The sequence below is a fragment of the Lactuca sativa genome, chromosome 4 (genome assembly GCF_002870075.4).
Source record: "Lactuca sativa cultivar Salinas chromosome 4, Lsat_Salinas_v11, whole genome shotgun sequence".
Classification (NCBI taxonomy): domain Eukaryota; kingdom Viridiplantae; phylum Streptophyta; class Magnoliopsida; order Asterales; family Asteraceae; genus Lactuca; species Lactuca sativa.
Genome location: NC_056626.2, coordinates 35,889,197 through 35,905,807, shown reverse-complemented (window position 1 = coordinate 35,905,807; position 16,611 = coordinate 35,889,197). Strand labels below are relative to the sequence as shown.

The 16,611-nt window shown below is 31.8% G+C and overlaps 2 protein-coding genes across 3 annotated transcripts; both read right to left on the bottom strand.

The window, feature by feature from the left end:
* Window positions 1-3,744: 3,744 nt before the first annotated feature.
* LOC128133805 (uncharacterized) lies at window positions 3,745-4,969 on the bottom strand. Its single transcript, XM_052771332.1, has 2 exons — window positions 4,682-4,969; window positions 3,745-4,565 (listed from the first exon to the last, which is right to left on the bottom strand). The coding sequence occupies exons 1-2, from the start codon at window positions 4,832-4,834 to the stop codon at window positions 4,152-4,154; spliced, it is 567 nt and encodes a 188-aa protein (XP_052627292.1). The 5' UTR covers window positions 4,835-4,969; the 3' UTR covers window positions 3,745-4,151.
* A 569-nt stretch (window positions 4,970-5,538) lies between these two features.
* Window positions 5,539-8,248, bottom strand: LOC128133804 (uncharacterized). Of its 2 annotated transcripts, none has more exons than XM_052771331.1 (7): window positions 8,186-8,248; window positions 6,849-7,447; window positions 6,620-6,761; window positions 6,384-6,528; window positions 5,932-6,303; window positions 5,778-5,849; window positions 5,539-5,686 (listed from the first exon to the last, which is right to left on the bottom strand). In XM_052771331.1, the coding sequence occupies exons 4-7, from the start codon at window positions 6,387-6,389 to the stop codon at window positions 5,573-5,575; spliced, it is 564 nt and encodes a 187-aa protein (XP_052627291.1). In that variant the 5' UTR covers window positions 6,390-6,528; window positions 6,620-6,761; window positions 6,849-7,447; window positions 8,186-8,248; the 3' UTR covers window positions 5,539-5,572. Both variants share the same exon structure in this region; 1 of them encodes a protein (XP_052627291.1).
* Window positions 8,249-16,611: the final 8,363 nt, after the last annotated feature.

The following is a 16,611-nucleotide window of genomic DNA, read 5'->3' as shown; positions in this document are numbered from 1 at the left end:
AACCCAAGTTAATCATACGAGTTTCTCACATACTAAACTAAAATATATTTTAAACATATGAAACACATACGAATTACATACGAAATACATGAAAATAACCTAGTACTCACATAATAAACTAAAATAGATTTTAAACAAACGAAATACATACGAAATACATAAGAAATACATGAAAATAACCTAGTACATGAAAATAACCTAGTACTGAAATAATAAACTAAAATAGATTTTAAACAAACGGGATATATTTCAAAATATTCCAAGGGGCTTCAAACTGGAATTCCAACCCGTTACTTAATGACTTGTATTCCTCCTTAGCAGCTTCCAAGATGACATCCTCAGTAGCATTTAGACGGGCGTCGTCAATTTTGGTATAAAGATCGTTGAATAATAGAACTTCGGTTTTCATTTCATACCATCTTGCTAAGATGTCTAGTTCGTCACGATCGTTTCTTGTAGCCATTCGGTTTGCAGCATTGAAAATATTTGTTAGACGGCTCCAAAACATTGGATCATTCAACTTGCTTGTCTCGTACACATGAATGTAAGCATGTGTAAGAACCAAGAACTCTTCATTGCTCCATGATATAGAATTCATTTGGATTGAAACAAAGAGGGTAGAATCTAAAAAACAATATTTGAACAACTATATTGGTTAATTTAATAACGTTTTGCGTGTAACTTAGGGTCAATTTATAGTAGTTTCTACACAAAATCGCAGTTCAAACTTCTAATATGTCTGCAATTCATAGTCAAAATTAACTGACGAATGCAGTGTACTATACTTATAACACAACAGATCACTGTTCGAGTTGACAATTCATCCCCAGTTGAATGACAACACAATACATTGCTGTTTGAGTTGACAACTCATTGCACCAGGAAAGTAAGGAGTCGTTATAAATAGATTTCAATATCCGTTGTAATTGTATTCTATTACTTCCCTCCTTGCAATTATGGACTCACCACATATATGGAGGAACGCAGAGGAGGTCGCTTTGGTTCAAGCTTGGATTACAACTGTAGAGGTGGATTTTCCACCGGGTCCCCCACAAGTTCGTGCTGGATCATTTTGGTCTCGTGTCTGTCATTTGTTTCACCATTTAATGAACCGCACTCAATATCGAAGAAGAAGAGATGTCAAAGCGAAGTTTCTGAATATGAAAATGAAGGTGAAACAATTTCAACGTATTTATAACGAGTTGGATAACGAACATGCAAATACGGATGAAGACATTCTACGGCAGGTGGCTTTGGAACTATACCGCTTTCAATACGATGGTAGCGAGTTTACCCACTTAGATGCAAGGAATGTTTTAAAGAATGTCCCTTATTTTTAATATGCATGTTGGTTAAGTTAATTGTTTTTCGTTATTTAAGTTGCTTTTTGTTGTATGTGTCTAGTCGTTACTATTTAATAAACGTCCATTTCTTTTAATGTATGTTGTTCCCTCAATAGCCAATATTTAGAAAGCAATAAAATAAAATCGGGGTACATAAATAACTAACACATAATACGACATAAAAAATAAACTGGGTACATGGATAACTAATACGTAACACAACAGTAAAATAAAAACAGAGTACATAAAAAACTAATACATAATACTACATAAAACATAAATGTGCTACATGAATAACTACTGCATTGAGGGAGGTAACAGGACCACCGTTTCATTTGGTATTTCCCAATGCTCATATGATGGTATACCATTCACCAACTCAGATCCATATGCAACTCGATACACATAATTAGTGAACTTGTATTCAACCATTCTCTGAATGGACTCAGATGTACGGGTTCTTAGACATGCTATAGCGTGGCCACATGGTATACCGCTTTTTTGCCATTTACCACAACTACATACCCTTCGTTCAAGTTGTACGTTGTTGGTGGCAAAAGTGTCATGGACTTCAAATGTATCCCCATACAAACGTTTTGCATTACAATTGTAAGACTTGCTGAGACTTTTTTGAACCTTACTCTCAACGTAAGGGGTCAACCCACCAGACAACCTCCCTGTAAAATTTGATATTTTAATAAAAATAGCAGCACAATAAAAAAAACAAAACATAACAATCTCCCTTACCAGCCAGTTCGGCCCGCTCAGCATACTTTGATTTTATCGACGTGGTGGTTAACTCAATTATCGTTGTTATAGGAAACTCACGTGAGGATATAATTTGCAAAATTTCAGGGACGTCAATCGATTTAACATTGTAACGTATTTTTGGGAAAAATGCTCTTGTCCATTTTGAAATCGGTATATCGTCAAGCCAGTAAATTGGACTCATAAGCAAGGTGCAGAAAGGTGGTTGCCTACATGTACTTTGCAACCTTTCGAAACACAAGTAAAAATCATCAACGCTATATGCATTGCATGACTTCCAAAACAACGATTCGACTTCCGTATTGTTATGTCCGATAGACTCACGTATCTTTCGAGCTATATCTTTAGGACAATATCCATGATAGGAATCCGGGTAGGCACTGTCAACACCAAAGTCTATGTTATCACACATGTTGCTTATGAAACCAACCTCTGTGTCCTCACCTAAACAATCTCTTAACCTCATCATGAACCATCTCCATGATTCTTCACACTGTAAGGTTCCCAAACCAAGTGCTAAGAGTAGTGGCTCATGATTTCCATCTAAAGCCACTGCGAAGTACATTGTTGTCAGAAAGCTCCCAAGAAGGGGTAAATAACCTACATATATCAGCGGTATCATGCACCTAAGGAAGGTACGAATCTACATAAAAACGAAGACATATTAGTGTTATGTAAGAACTAATCGACATAGATTACCATGAAATATTGTATAACTCAATAAAAGAAGTATGTTATACCACGCAACCTAAAGCCACAAAACAGAATTGAAAGCGGTTGTTATCGGTTTTCTTAATGGCTGTGAAGGTATTAGGATTTGTTCTTTGAAGGTTATGCAAGAAAATTGGTAGTTGAGAAAAGGTTCTTTGGCTGTGACTACTCATTTTCAATACCGATAATTGTGCTCTACAATGATCACACAAATGGAATTATAAATAGAAGATATTGTATCTCTACTGATCAAAATTCATAGTTTAACCCTTTAAATTCGTAGTTGAACATTTTGAATTCATAGTCAAACCAGTTCATTTCATAGTCAAATTTCACTGACCGACATGACAATACTACAGAATGTACTTGTCTGCATTTCATAGTTGAACTTTTATGAATTCATAGTCAAACCAGTTCATTTCATAGTCAAATTTCACTGACCGACATGACAATACTACAGAATGTACTTGTCTGCATTTCATAGTTGAACTTTTATGAATTCATAGTCAAACCAGTTCATTTCATAGTCAAATTTCACTGACCGACATGACAATACTACAGAATGTACTTGTCTGCATTTCATAGTTGAACTTTTATGAATTCATAGTCAAACCAGTTTATTTCATAGTCAAAAAGAATTGTCCGTAATATGATTTATTCTATAAATGGGTGTCACTCATTATGAAAAAATTTAACTGAGAAAGTAACTCCGATTTAAAAGAATAAGAAGGCTAATGGCATACTGCAATTGTGGAGGAGAACGTATCGTTAGGATTTCGGGTACAGCTAAAAACCCAGGAAGATTGTTCTACGCTTGCCCGTATTTGGTATCATGTTCTTACCGTCATTCAAATTTAAACCCTTGTGTTTACATGACACAAATTTATTTTCTTACTGTGGATATTAAATTTAACAGGGACCAAAATGCGGGTTTATCAGTTGGGTTGATGAAGAGAAGGACCAATCTTCTATGGTAATAGCTAAAGTAGCTAACTCTAATAAGCTCTTTCAATCAGAAAATAAGAAGTTAAAGATAGCGTTGGTTTGTAGTTGGGTGTTGTTCTTGGCAGTTCTTGTTTACAAGTTGTAAGTTTTTCAATATTGTTTTTATGGTTTTGAAGTTGTTTGGTCAATAAATTGTTGTATTTGTAACGTTAAAACAAAAGTTGTGGTCGTTCTTATGTTGAATTTATTGATAAGTAATTAGTAGGTCATTAAATTGTTGTAATTGTCGTAACGTTATATTTTTTGTCATCCGTTGAGTAAACTCTAAAGATAAACTAATAATGAAATCCAACATTAATTTGTATATACATTTATATAATCCAACTACAGAGGAGCAAGACTAGACCCCCAAATAATTTTTGCCATCCGGAGACGGAACTCTAAAGCTGCGTTCTTTGGGTCAATAAGAACACGTATTGGTTGACCTGAAACCAATTGCTCCATAAACATACAAAGAAAAACACCGCAATCTCCCAAATGACTACTTTGTTGGGGAACGTTTTCTTCATAAATGAATTGCATATTCAATGGAATCCTTGGGATGTTCCTCCGCGCCCAATACTTAATCTTGTCCAAATAATTTGCCACCCGACGTTCAAATTTGGAAAAGATTCCTTCGGATTGGAATTTTTCATAAGCACCTCTACCAAGACTGTCATAAATATGCACTTCCATTGACGCTAATCGTAGTTCCCCAAATAGCCAATGATTAGGGGATGAATGAATCGGCAATAAGACCTGTATAAGGATCAGAAAATAAAATTATGTTTATTTACATCACAATACAAAAACATCACAATACAAAAACATAACAAAAAAACGATATTATTTTCAATATAAACTATTAAGTTTACCGTATCAACATCCCACCAAGCAACCATGAAGTTAGGGTATGTAGCAATACCAGCCATAAACGCCCTCCAGTCCTGTCCTTCTTCCAAAGCATGAGAAACAAAAAAATTTGGAGGCATTATTGTATGTCGGTCGCTCTCAAACCGTCTCTCCATCAAAAGTCGGTACCAAATGGTTATATGCTGCACACATGATACTTTTGTTATTGACTAAAAAACAATTAACTTTTAAAAGAATTAATTAACAATTTATTTACCGCTGACTCCAACCATCCGTCGTGTGTATGCCCAAACAATGAGCTCCAAAAATCTCTATCTAACACGAAATTAAACAAACGATGCTGCACATCGTATGATTGCAATACATAATTTTGGATGACATCCTCACCGCCTGCTACGTAAGGTTGCAGGCGCAACATGGAGAAGTCATGAGCAACACCAAAAACTGGAGGAGGAACGGGGCATGTTGATTTCGTACCAACCTTCTTTTTTGTTCTTCTTTTTTGTTTCGGTGTCGTGTGCAACTAAAAACAATATTCATATGTTTAAATGTATATCTTTCAGATAATTCACATAAACATAGATAATTCACATAAACATAAAATCATCAGTTTATAAATAAAACGAATACCTCGGTGTAAGGAGTGCATAAAAATTGTGATGGTTTTCGACTCCTAGGTTTATCGGGTGTAACTTCTTTGTCATCATCATCATCATGAAAATAATCTACATTTCCCGTTATTATTAGTTCGTCTTCATCCGGCACATCATCATCAAATTTGTTCCCTGCATTGTCATTCCTCTCCTCCCACTCCTACATTAAAGATAATACTTTATACTTAATAACGAAATACACATAATTTAATAAGCAATAATATCTAAATAAACAAAATATTAATATAATATTAATGTAACTATAATAACCTCTTTAACTTCACTATAATCGTTTACATCAAACACATCATCATCAAATTTGTTCCCCGCATACTGATTACTCTCCTCCAACACCTACATTAAAAATATAACTTTTTACTTAATAACGAAAGACACTTTATTAAAAAGTAATTATTAAAATCGTAAAGGTAACATCTATAACAACCTTGTCGTCTTGAGTATCACCAAAAACATTTTGAGTTGTATTGTTTTTATTCATCACTTCATCTTGCACAACCTATATTTTCAAATATAAAATATGAACACAGGTATTCATATATGTTAATAAAATTTAATAAATAATGTAGCGTGTAACTAACCTGTTCATCATAATTTCTTTGTGACACTGTCGGGTCCTCAAAAAAAATGTCGTTCCAAAATTGGTCATTATTCACTTCTTCAACAAAAACCTCTGTAGGTTTTTGTTGATTCATAAACACATGCTGCTCCAGTGCATGTACCCGTTTCAACAACTCGTCTAGCTTGTGTTTCCCACTGCCCCGACCTCTACCATGAGAGCGACCACTGGACGACATACTAGACGAAGATTCGTCTTGTCTCCTAAAATGGTCCCGTACTGGGGATGGAACTGCTTTCCCTTCACCATATACATACTCTTGAAATGACATATAATAAAAAGATGTCATCTCACCATCACCCGGTAACATGTTTTGTCTTGGTGGTAGCCCCTCCTAAAAAATTAAACATATTAAAAATGCATATAAAACTATAATAATCAACTTTATTAATAATAAACGAATTATTTTTAAACCTGCATCTTTGACCAAATCTTGTTCACGTCAACCCATTTCAATTTTTTTTGTTCCGCTCCATCTTTTCATCCGAGGCAAGTCTTTATTTTTTCTCAATGCAAATCCACATGCACGAACAGCCGGAATCATCTCATATATCCATATCTACAATTTTGTACAATAACAGTAATAAAAGTTAAAATTAAAATAAAAAATATAACAATAAAACAATTTAAATATAATAAAATTTTTATACCCTAATTGGAGCAGTAAATCCTGAGACGGAATACTTTAAAGTTTGACCACGCTCAGGAAGTGATAAATAATGATGTATCTTATTCCACGTATCCTCAAGGTCAACATAAGTAAAATCCCATAGATAGCTACCCCAAGCGAAGCTAACAAAACAAAAAAAAAAACAAAATTGATTATTATATAAATTATAACTTTAATAAAATAGAACTTTTAACGTAAAGAAAATATACCTATTCCAGAGATCCAAATTCTCAGCCAAATAAAACCAATCTTGTGGCACCCGATCGTTAACTTCTTTGCCCAAAAAACCTTCACACAAAATGTATATCAAACATACTCTAACTGCATCAAGGTCGTCAAGTGCTAGGAATGTTTGATTTAAAATTAAACTTTTCAGGTCGCCGATTTTCACCGAACTATTAGTATGGTCCGGAAATAGCCGTTCACGCAGTAAACATCTTTTTTTACTGCTTATTAATTTTTCCGACCCTTTTCTCCCAATGTTTTTTGGATACTCCCCAAAATTGAAGCCGGTAATCAAACAAAACTCTTCCGGCCCATAAACCATTTTGGTATTGCCTACTCGAAAATATAAACGTTTTATTCCATCTGGAGATAAAACAGGGTCCGGCCGGATCTGATGAAGGAACATTTTATGAAACAATAAAGCGTCCCCTTGTAAACGAGGGACATCAATAAAATAGCCAAAGACGGTATTTCTGAAAATAGCACGTCGGGCATCATCTAAAACTTCAAAGACTTCCCATATGTTACCGCCAGAGCCTTTTAGGTTCGCAAAGGCTTTCGTATTCATTAAACTAAAATCATGCTGCAAAAAAAAACACAAAAACAAATTAGATAACTAAAAAATATACTTTTTTTTAAATATATTACGAACTGCAAATACTTTCTTAATTACTAATATATATATTTCCGATAAAAAACAATAACATACACATATATAAACAATTTTCCAAGTTATACAACAAATATATTTACGATAGATCACAATATCATACATAATTATATAAATATTTTCAACTTAAACATATTTTCAACTTAAACAAATTTTCAACTTAAACGACAAATATATAAACAATTTTTATCTTTCTAATTAAAACTAACATTATATAACCATAACCATATAAACAAAAAAATTTAAAAATAAAACGACAACCAAACTAACAATTTTGCAAGTTATACGACTATTTTATACAAATTTTTCAACTTATACGACAAATAAAAACAATTTCTAACAATATATATACGACAAATTTTCAACTTATAAATGTTATACGACAAATATATATACAGTTTATATAAACAATTATAGGATAAAAATTTACAAGATTTCAGGTTATACAACAACTAAAAAAACTATAAAAATAACAAATTGTAAACATTATCCACGCAGTCTCTACTTGTCTCTACTTGCATTTAAACTTCAAGTATACTAAAAATATACTAAAACTATCAAACACAACAAAATTACCCTTTTTTAACACTAAATAATACAACAATTGATAAAAAAAAATAACTTTAAACATTAAAAGAGTTAAAATCTAACCATATTTGCGGGATTGTTGACATAATCCTCCATTTTCTTCAAAAACTAGCCAAAATTCCGAGAGAAGCCCAAAGTTAGAGAGAGTTAGAGAGAGTTTTTGTGTAGAGAATGGTGAAAATGAAAAAAAAAAAAAAAAACGTTTTTATACCTAAAAACACCCATTTCACAGGTGAGAAGGCCCCATCTGCGAAATGGGCATCTCATCTGCGAAAGTACAAGTGCCTGAAGCACAGCTGTGCTTCAGGCACTTGTACATTCGCATATGAGATGCCCATTTCGCAGATGGGGCCTTCTCACCTGCGAAATGGGTGGCTATTTTTGTAATCCCGATTTTTTTTGGCTATTTTTGTAATGCAATTAGTATAATTGGCTATTTTTGTCATTTTCTCTTATATTATAGGGAAGTAGACTAAACTAATCATACTTTTATTCAGTTTTATAGAAAATAATAAAAAAGTTCCGGTATCCGAAAAATAATCATTTTGAATTTTAGGAGTTTTATTTTTTACAATTGTTTTTCAAAAACCTATTCTCTACTTCAAACCAAAATAAGACTATTTCAAAAAACGTTCTCTAAGATCATCATTTTTCAATTAAATGAATATTTCAAAGCCCTTTATCTTTTATACTTCAAATTATATTTTAGTAAATAACAAAGTAATTTATCCAAATTTCGGAATTTTTCATCATATTTAAAACTTGTTCTTGACATTTCGATTTCTTTTTTGGAATCCAAAAATATATTATTTAAAAAAAATATATTTATTTTTTTAATGATGTTCGAAATAACTTAGAATCACTCATTTCTCATTTCGAACTTGTTGCTTATATATATATATATATATATATATATATATATATATATATATATATATATATATATATATATATATATATATATATATATATAATAAATGAAGGTTTTTTTGTCACTTGTCAATTTTTTAAGAGTTTTGCCATATGTAATTTTGTGGGAGTTTTAGAATTATTACTTTTCACTTGTAATTTTTTGAGAATTTCTATTTTTTTTTAAATAAAATTCCACAAAAATTCTAATGAGCTTTATTAGGAAAAAGAATCATTCTATTAATTTGATAATAAAGTCTCGTAATTACTCTAAAGAATATTTGATTTGTTTTATAAATGTTCCAAAACACTACATAATGTTATCTAGAAGTATTATTTTATAAAATATTTAATGTTTAAATATTTATACTAAATTTTTATTTTTAATAAACCCGTGTAATACACGGGTCTCACACCTAGTGGGTATATATATATATATATATATATATATATATATATATATATATATATATATATATATATATATATATCCCCTATCCTAATAAATGAGTACAAAATTGTCACGTGGCAATTGCTCAGCCCCTCCCCAAGTTTTTTTCCCGCTTATAATGTCTAACTGAAATACCAAAACTACCCTTATGTTACTATTAAACTCTACAGCTATTAAATACAACATATCCATCTCCCTAAATCTCGCCGCTCTCTCCTTCAATTCCTACTTTTCTTGCACCCTAATCCCTATCACCTGACGCTTTCTATAATTTCTTCCCAGAATCATCGTTCTATCTTAAACAAATCAGAAAACATATTTGAATTAATCTTAATAGCAAGAAATCAGGAATTATGATCGACCCTTCATTGTCATTGTCATTCTGCCCTATCAAGCAGGTGATTACGGAAAATGCATAACCATGTCTCCAGCCCTTATGCTCCACGGTGCTTCTGATCTCTCAATTCACGTATGTTGATTTAGGTTTTACTCTTTCTTTTCTACTCGGTGTTTCTGGTTCGCTAATGTGTATGTGGTGTAAAAAGTCGAAGGGAATTGTTTATTCAATCTCACTTTTACAAGTATGAACTTCTTGATTCATTATGCACTGAGTCACAGCATGAATCTTGGTGAGTAATAAGAGCTCCCTGCGGACCTGAAACCTTCATAGATGAGCAATGAAACGATAACAATGAGTTTTTGTTTCTCTGTTTCAAGTTTTGATGGATAAAAATATGCAGCAGAGGAGTTGTTTTGACTTTTTACCTACTACATTCAAAAATTCAGGTGCCATCTTTCTCCCCCGGTTGTTACTTGGTCTTAGTTGTGACTGTTATTGACTTTTCTTCGTTGTTTATGCTTTTTCTCCGGGAGCCGTTTTGTTTTTTTGGCAACGAAGCACTTTATTCAGGTAGTCCCACATGATACTTAGGTTTTCAAGTTTTGTTTACATTGAATTTTTTGGTTATGAAGGATTTACCAACAATTTTGTGTCATTGGTTGAAGGCACATGTTGTTTTAATTCATATAGAGTAAAATTTGTCTCTGTAGATCTGGATCTGTCTTTCCATGCTTATGCTTCTTCAAATTTACATGTAAATTTTGTATATTTTACATCTTAATGAGTTTGTTTGATCTATTAATTTCTTTTAATGGTAGCCTGTCTACAGGATTTGCTATGTTGAATTTAAAAGTTCAAAAAATCTCAATGAAGTGATGATGGAAAAGCTATGTTGTATACTATACTCTGTTTATTGATATCAAGTCTATAAGTATGAATTTTTTTAATAGGAAAGTTGCGAGTACCTGATGTGCTTGCTAACCAAGGGGCAGATATAATTGGTGGAGGGCTTGGTGAGGAAACATCATGTTATTTGATGGTGAGACGGGTGTTATGAAAGCAAATATAGGGAGATTTTTGCTGTTATTTTGGTGAAAAGGGTGGAAATGTCGTGAGCAGCAGGTGCTACTGAAGTAGTGAGTTGACTAAAGGATATGGAGTTGATGGAAGGGCCTTAAGACTATAAGGTTTGAAAGTCTAATTTCCAAATTCTATATTTTTTGAATTCTTTGAGTGATTTTCTATATAGAGCAGGGGGAGAATGAGAGAAATGGAATAGACCATAAGCAGGGACAACCTAGAAACTAGCAATAGTTAAAGCTTCATTAGATATGCAGCTAGCCCAATGTAAATCCTTCTTATGTTACCTAATAAGGGAAAATACATGCTAACATGGAGGAAATGCTTTTAACTTTTATATGAAAAATGTTGTACGAAAATTGCAAATCATTATAAAAACTGACTGTTGGTAGTCTTTACCAGAAGACAAATACACATCCATTAATTGTGTTGATGACTCCCTATGGAAGAGGTAATCAGGCTAATTTCAAGATATCTGTTAATTTTGACCATTTAGAAATATTGTTTTTAAGATATCTGTTGATTTCTAGCTATTAAAAAAATGCATTTCTTATACAGGTATCATCCATTTCACCCAATTCCTTTACGAACCCACATGATTGTAATATTTATTTTATTAGATAATCAATTTTTTAGTTATATTTAAAATTAACACCCGTGGATTCCACGGGTTTTAACCTACTATATATATATATATATATATATATATATATATATATATATATATATATATATATATATATATATATGATCAAATGAGAACTCCTAAAAGGTTGAGAACGCGGTAACAATTATTAATATATCAGAGCATATTAGTAATTGTATATTTTAATTAATAAATAAAATAAAATCAATCAAATACCCTTAAATTTAGGATCAGTTACCAAAAAAAGAAGGAATTATTTGATTTTTTATCAAAAAAAAAAAGAATTTTAAACTAAAAAAATTTAATTTTTCTCCTTAAAACGTATTTTTTTTCTCCTATTTCACATTTTTTTTCCGAAAAAATTAATAGAAATTCAACCCCCAATCAATACATTTGTATTCATAAACGATTTTTTTTTCAAAAAAACTAATACTACTACTATCACAAATGAATATATATCAATTTACAAGTAATCAAATTCCTTTCTTTTAATCAACCAAAAATAAAAGGGATGTAAAAATTATCATTTCTTCATAAAAGAATACATTTAATCATAAATAAATACACTTATTCACATATGATTACACTGCTATTTATAAATGAATACATTGTTATTAACAAATGAATACCCTGGTATTCACAAATGAATAAAAGAATACATCTTATCAAAAATAAATACATTCATTCACACATGATTACACTGCTATTTACAAATGAATAGGTATTAAAAAATGAATACCCTGCTATTCACAAATGAATACCTCTCTCACGCATTTCGTCAAACAACCCAATCGTCCCAAATACAAAGCGAATGAACTCGATGTCAAATATGCCCTCCACAACCAAAGATAATCCTTATACAAAGTTGGAAGTAACACAAATCTAATGTTGCCCCTCTTGCTCATTGGTAATTACTCTTTTCCCTTTTTACCCTTCCTTTTGTATGTGTAATGTAACAGTAGCATAGCACAAACTTTCCCATGCAACTTGTAGAACAGCTCACTTGAAGATACAAAAACAATCAATGATAAACTCTAGAGTATCTGCCCACAGTGATGACCTGCAAACAAATCAATGATGTTTTGAGAAAATTGGCAATTCACAAATTTTCCCAGCCACCCAATCAAGAATGTGTTTTGTTTTTACTCTTCAAATTGCTCCTGGGAGTCCGAAATCAGAATCTACCAAGAAAAAAAGTATAATCAACTAACCTTAAAAAATCTAAACATCCAAAAATTGAATATAATAGAATTTGGATGTAATTAGACCTCGACTCCATGTTCTTGACTGAATCGCTCCACCACAAATAGACTATAGCGACAATCAATACATTTCTAAATCAAAATTGAATCGTTGGTTTCAAAATTCACACCACACAACGCCAATAAAGACAAAAAATCCTCAATTTCAATTAATTATCGATTGCAATTGATAATCTTCAGAAGGCAATTCTGGAAACGCAACAAAAAAAATGCTCCGGTTGTTATTTTTGTTATTGACACATCTCAAAATTCAAACCACACAACGCCAACAAAGACAATCCTCAATTTCAATTAATTTTTTTGTTGACCTGTTGGATCGAAACGAGAAATCGGAAGCTTAGGAAGGAAGCTTATTAATTGAATTTATGTTAAAATGACAATCAAGGAAATTTCACAAGGGTTTAATATCAATCGAAATTATGAACTTGGACAACAAAAATATGAAATTGATTTAACTTGTACCTTTTCTGGCCACATCCGGTTGAGCTCCGTCGTTTCCTTCTCTGGTGGTCAGTGTTGTCGCCATCGGCGACTACCCTGCTCTTATTTCTGTTCTTGTGACCACACAACAACATAGGGAGATTGAGAACCCATGTGCATTCGATTTATTCCCTCTGTATCTCGATTTCCTTCAACGAAATTACCTCAAATTGTGTTTCATGCTTCGAATCCACTCTCGTCTCCTCGTCTCAGATCCTCGTCTCTTCTGATTTTTAGGACCACATACACCCACCCAATTTGAGGAAATGCTTTTAATTTTTATATGAAAAATGTTGTACGAAAATTGCAAATCATTATAAAAACTAACTGTTGGTAGTCTTTACCAGAAGACAAATACATATCCATTAATTGTGTTGATGACTCCCTATGGAAGAGGTAATCAAGCTAATTTCAAGATATCTGTTAATTTTGACCATTTAGAAATATTGTTTTCAAGACATCTGTTGATTTCTAGCTATTAAAAAAATGCATTTCTTATACACGTATCATCCATTTCACCTAATTCCTTTACGAACCCACATGATTGTAATATTTATTTTATTAGATAATCAATTTTTTAGTTATATTTAAAATGAACACCCGTGGATTCCACGGGTTTTAACCTAGTATATATATATATATATATATATATATATATATATATATATATATATATATATATATATATATATATATATATATATATATATATATATATGATCAAATGAGAACACCTAAAAGGCTGAGAACGCGATAACAGTTATTAATATATAAGGGCATATTAGTAATTGTATATTTTAATTAAATTAAAATAAAATAAAATCAATCAAATTCTCTTAAATTTAGGATCAGTTACCAAAAAAAGAAGGAAATATTTGATTTTTAATCAAAAAAAAAAGAATTTTAAACTAAAAAAATTTAATTTTTTTCCTTAAAAAATATTTTTTTTTCTCCTATTTCACATTTTTTTTCGAAAATATTAATAGAAATTCAACCCCCAATCAATACATTTGTATTCATAAACGATTTTTTTTTTCAAAAAAACTAATACTACTACTATCACAAATGAGTATATATCAATTTACAAGTAATCAAATTCCTTTCTTTTAATCAACCAAAAATAAAAGGGGTGTAAAAATTATCATTTCTTCATAAAAGAATACATTTAATCATAAATAAATACACTTATTCACATATGATTACACTGTTATTTACAAATGAATACATTGTTATTAACAAATGAATACCCTGGTATTCACAAATGAATAAAAGAATACATCTAATCAAAAATAAATACATTCATTCACACATGATTACACCGCTATTTACAAATGAATAGGTATTAAAAAATGAATACCCTGCTATTCACAAATGAATACCTCTCTCACGCATTTCGTCAAACAACCCAATCGTCCCAGATACAAAGCGAATGAACCCGATGTCAAATATGCCCTCCACAACCAAAGATAATCCTTATACAAAGCTGGAAGTAACACAAATCTAATGTTGGCCCTCTTGCTCATTGGTAATTACTCTTTTCCCTTTTTACCCTTCATTTTCCTTTTTACCCTTCCTTTTGTATGTGTAATGTAACAGTAGCATAGCACAAACTTTCCCATGCAACCTGTAGAACAGATCACTTGAAGATACAAAAACAATCAATGATAAACTCTAGAGTATCTGCCCACAGTGATGACCTGCAAACAAATCAATGATGTTTTGAGAAAATTGGCAATTCACAAACTTTCCCAGCCACCCTATCAAGAATGTGTTTTGTTTTTACTATTCAAATTGCTCCTGGGATTCCGAAATCAGAATCCACCGAGAAAAAAGTATATAATCAACTAACCTTAAAAAATCTAAACATCCAAAAATTGAATATAATAGAATTTGGATGTAATTAGACCTCGACTCCATGTTCTTGACTGAATCGCTCCACCACAAATAGACTATAGCGACAATCAATACATTTCTAAATCAAAATTGAATCGTTGGTTTCAAAATTCACACCACACAATGCCAATAAATACAAATAATCCTCAATTTTAATTAATTATCGATTGCAATTGATAATCTTCAGAAGGCAATTCTGGAAACGCAACAAAAAAATGCTCCGGTTGTTGATTTTTGTTATTGTCGCATCTCAAAATTCAAACCACACAACGCCAACAAAGACAATCCTCAATTTCAATTAATTTTTTTGTTGACCTGGTGGATCGAAACGAGAAATCGGAAGCTTAGGAAGGAAGCTTATTAATTGAATTTATGTTAAAATGACAATCAAGGAAATTTTACAAGGGCTTAATATCAATCGACATTATGAACTTGGACAACAGAAATATCAAATTGATTTAACTTGTACCTTTTTTGGCCACATCCGGTTGAGCTCCGTCGTTTCCCTCTCCGGTGGTCAGTGTTGTCGCCATCGGCGACTACCCTGCTCTTATTTCTGTTCTTGTGACCACACAACAACATAGGGAGATTGAGAACCCATGTGCGTTCGATTTATTCCCTCTGTATCTCGATTTCCTTCAACCAAATTACCTCAAATTGTGTTTCATGCTTCGAATCCACTCCCGTCTCCTCGTCTCAGATCCTCGTCTCTTTTGATTTTTAAGACCACACCCACCCACCCAAAACGCAATTAGTGTTTTGTTGTTTTATCCGGAATTTTAATAGTGCGATGGTCGACGATGGAGGATGATAGAAGATGATGAACGAAAAACAGTGGTCAAGAAGATGGGGGTGTGCGGGTTTTTTTCAAAATAATTAGATTAGGGTTTTCTAGTTAAGTAGAGAGAGAGAGAGAGAGAGAGAGAAATTATAGAAATTTCTATTTAATTAAATTATATGGATTTCCTAGTGTACCCTTCTTGCCATTTCAAAGTTACAAATTTATCACATCAGTTTTATAAATATTCATAAATGGTCCAGTTGATAATAGCCATAGATCTAATTATTTATAAGGTTGCGATCTGTTCTCGCGTTCTCAACAATTTAGGTGTTCTCATTTGATCCTACTCATATATATATAAAAGTTGGATCGGGTGAGGACTAAAAAATAATTGAGGACTGTGAGAATAAATCATTGTCGTAGGATTGAAAAAAATAGAAGGTAAGGATTTAATTTTATTTATCATCAATATATATATATATATATATATATATATATATATGTCACATCCCAAAACCAAGAACGGCGGAAACATTTTGGGGCGGAGAACGTCATGTACAATATCATAACAATGCAAAGTAGTAAATAAGCAACAACATCATCCATTGCATTAATAGTATAATTTCATACAAGTGTGTTCTTTAATA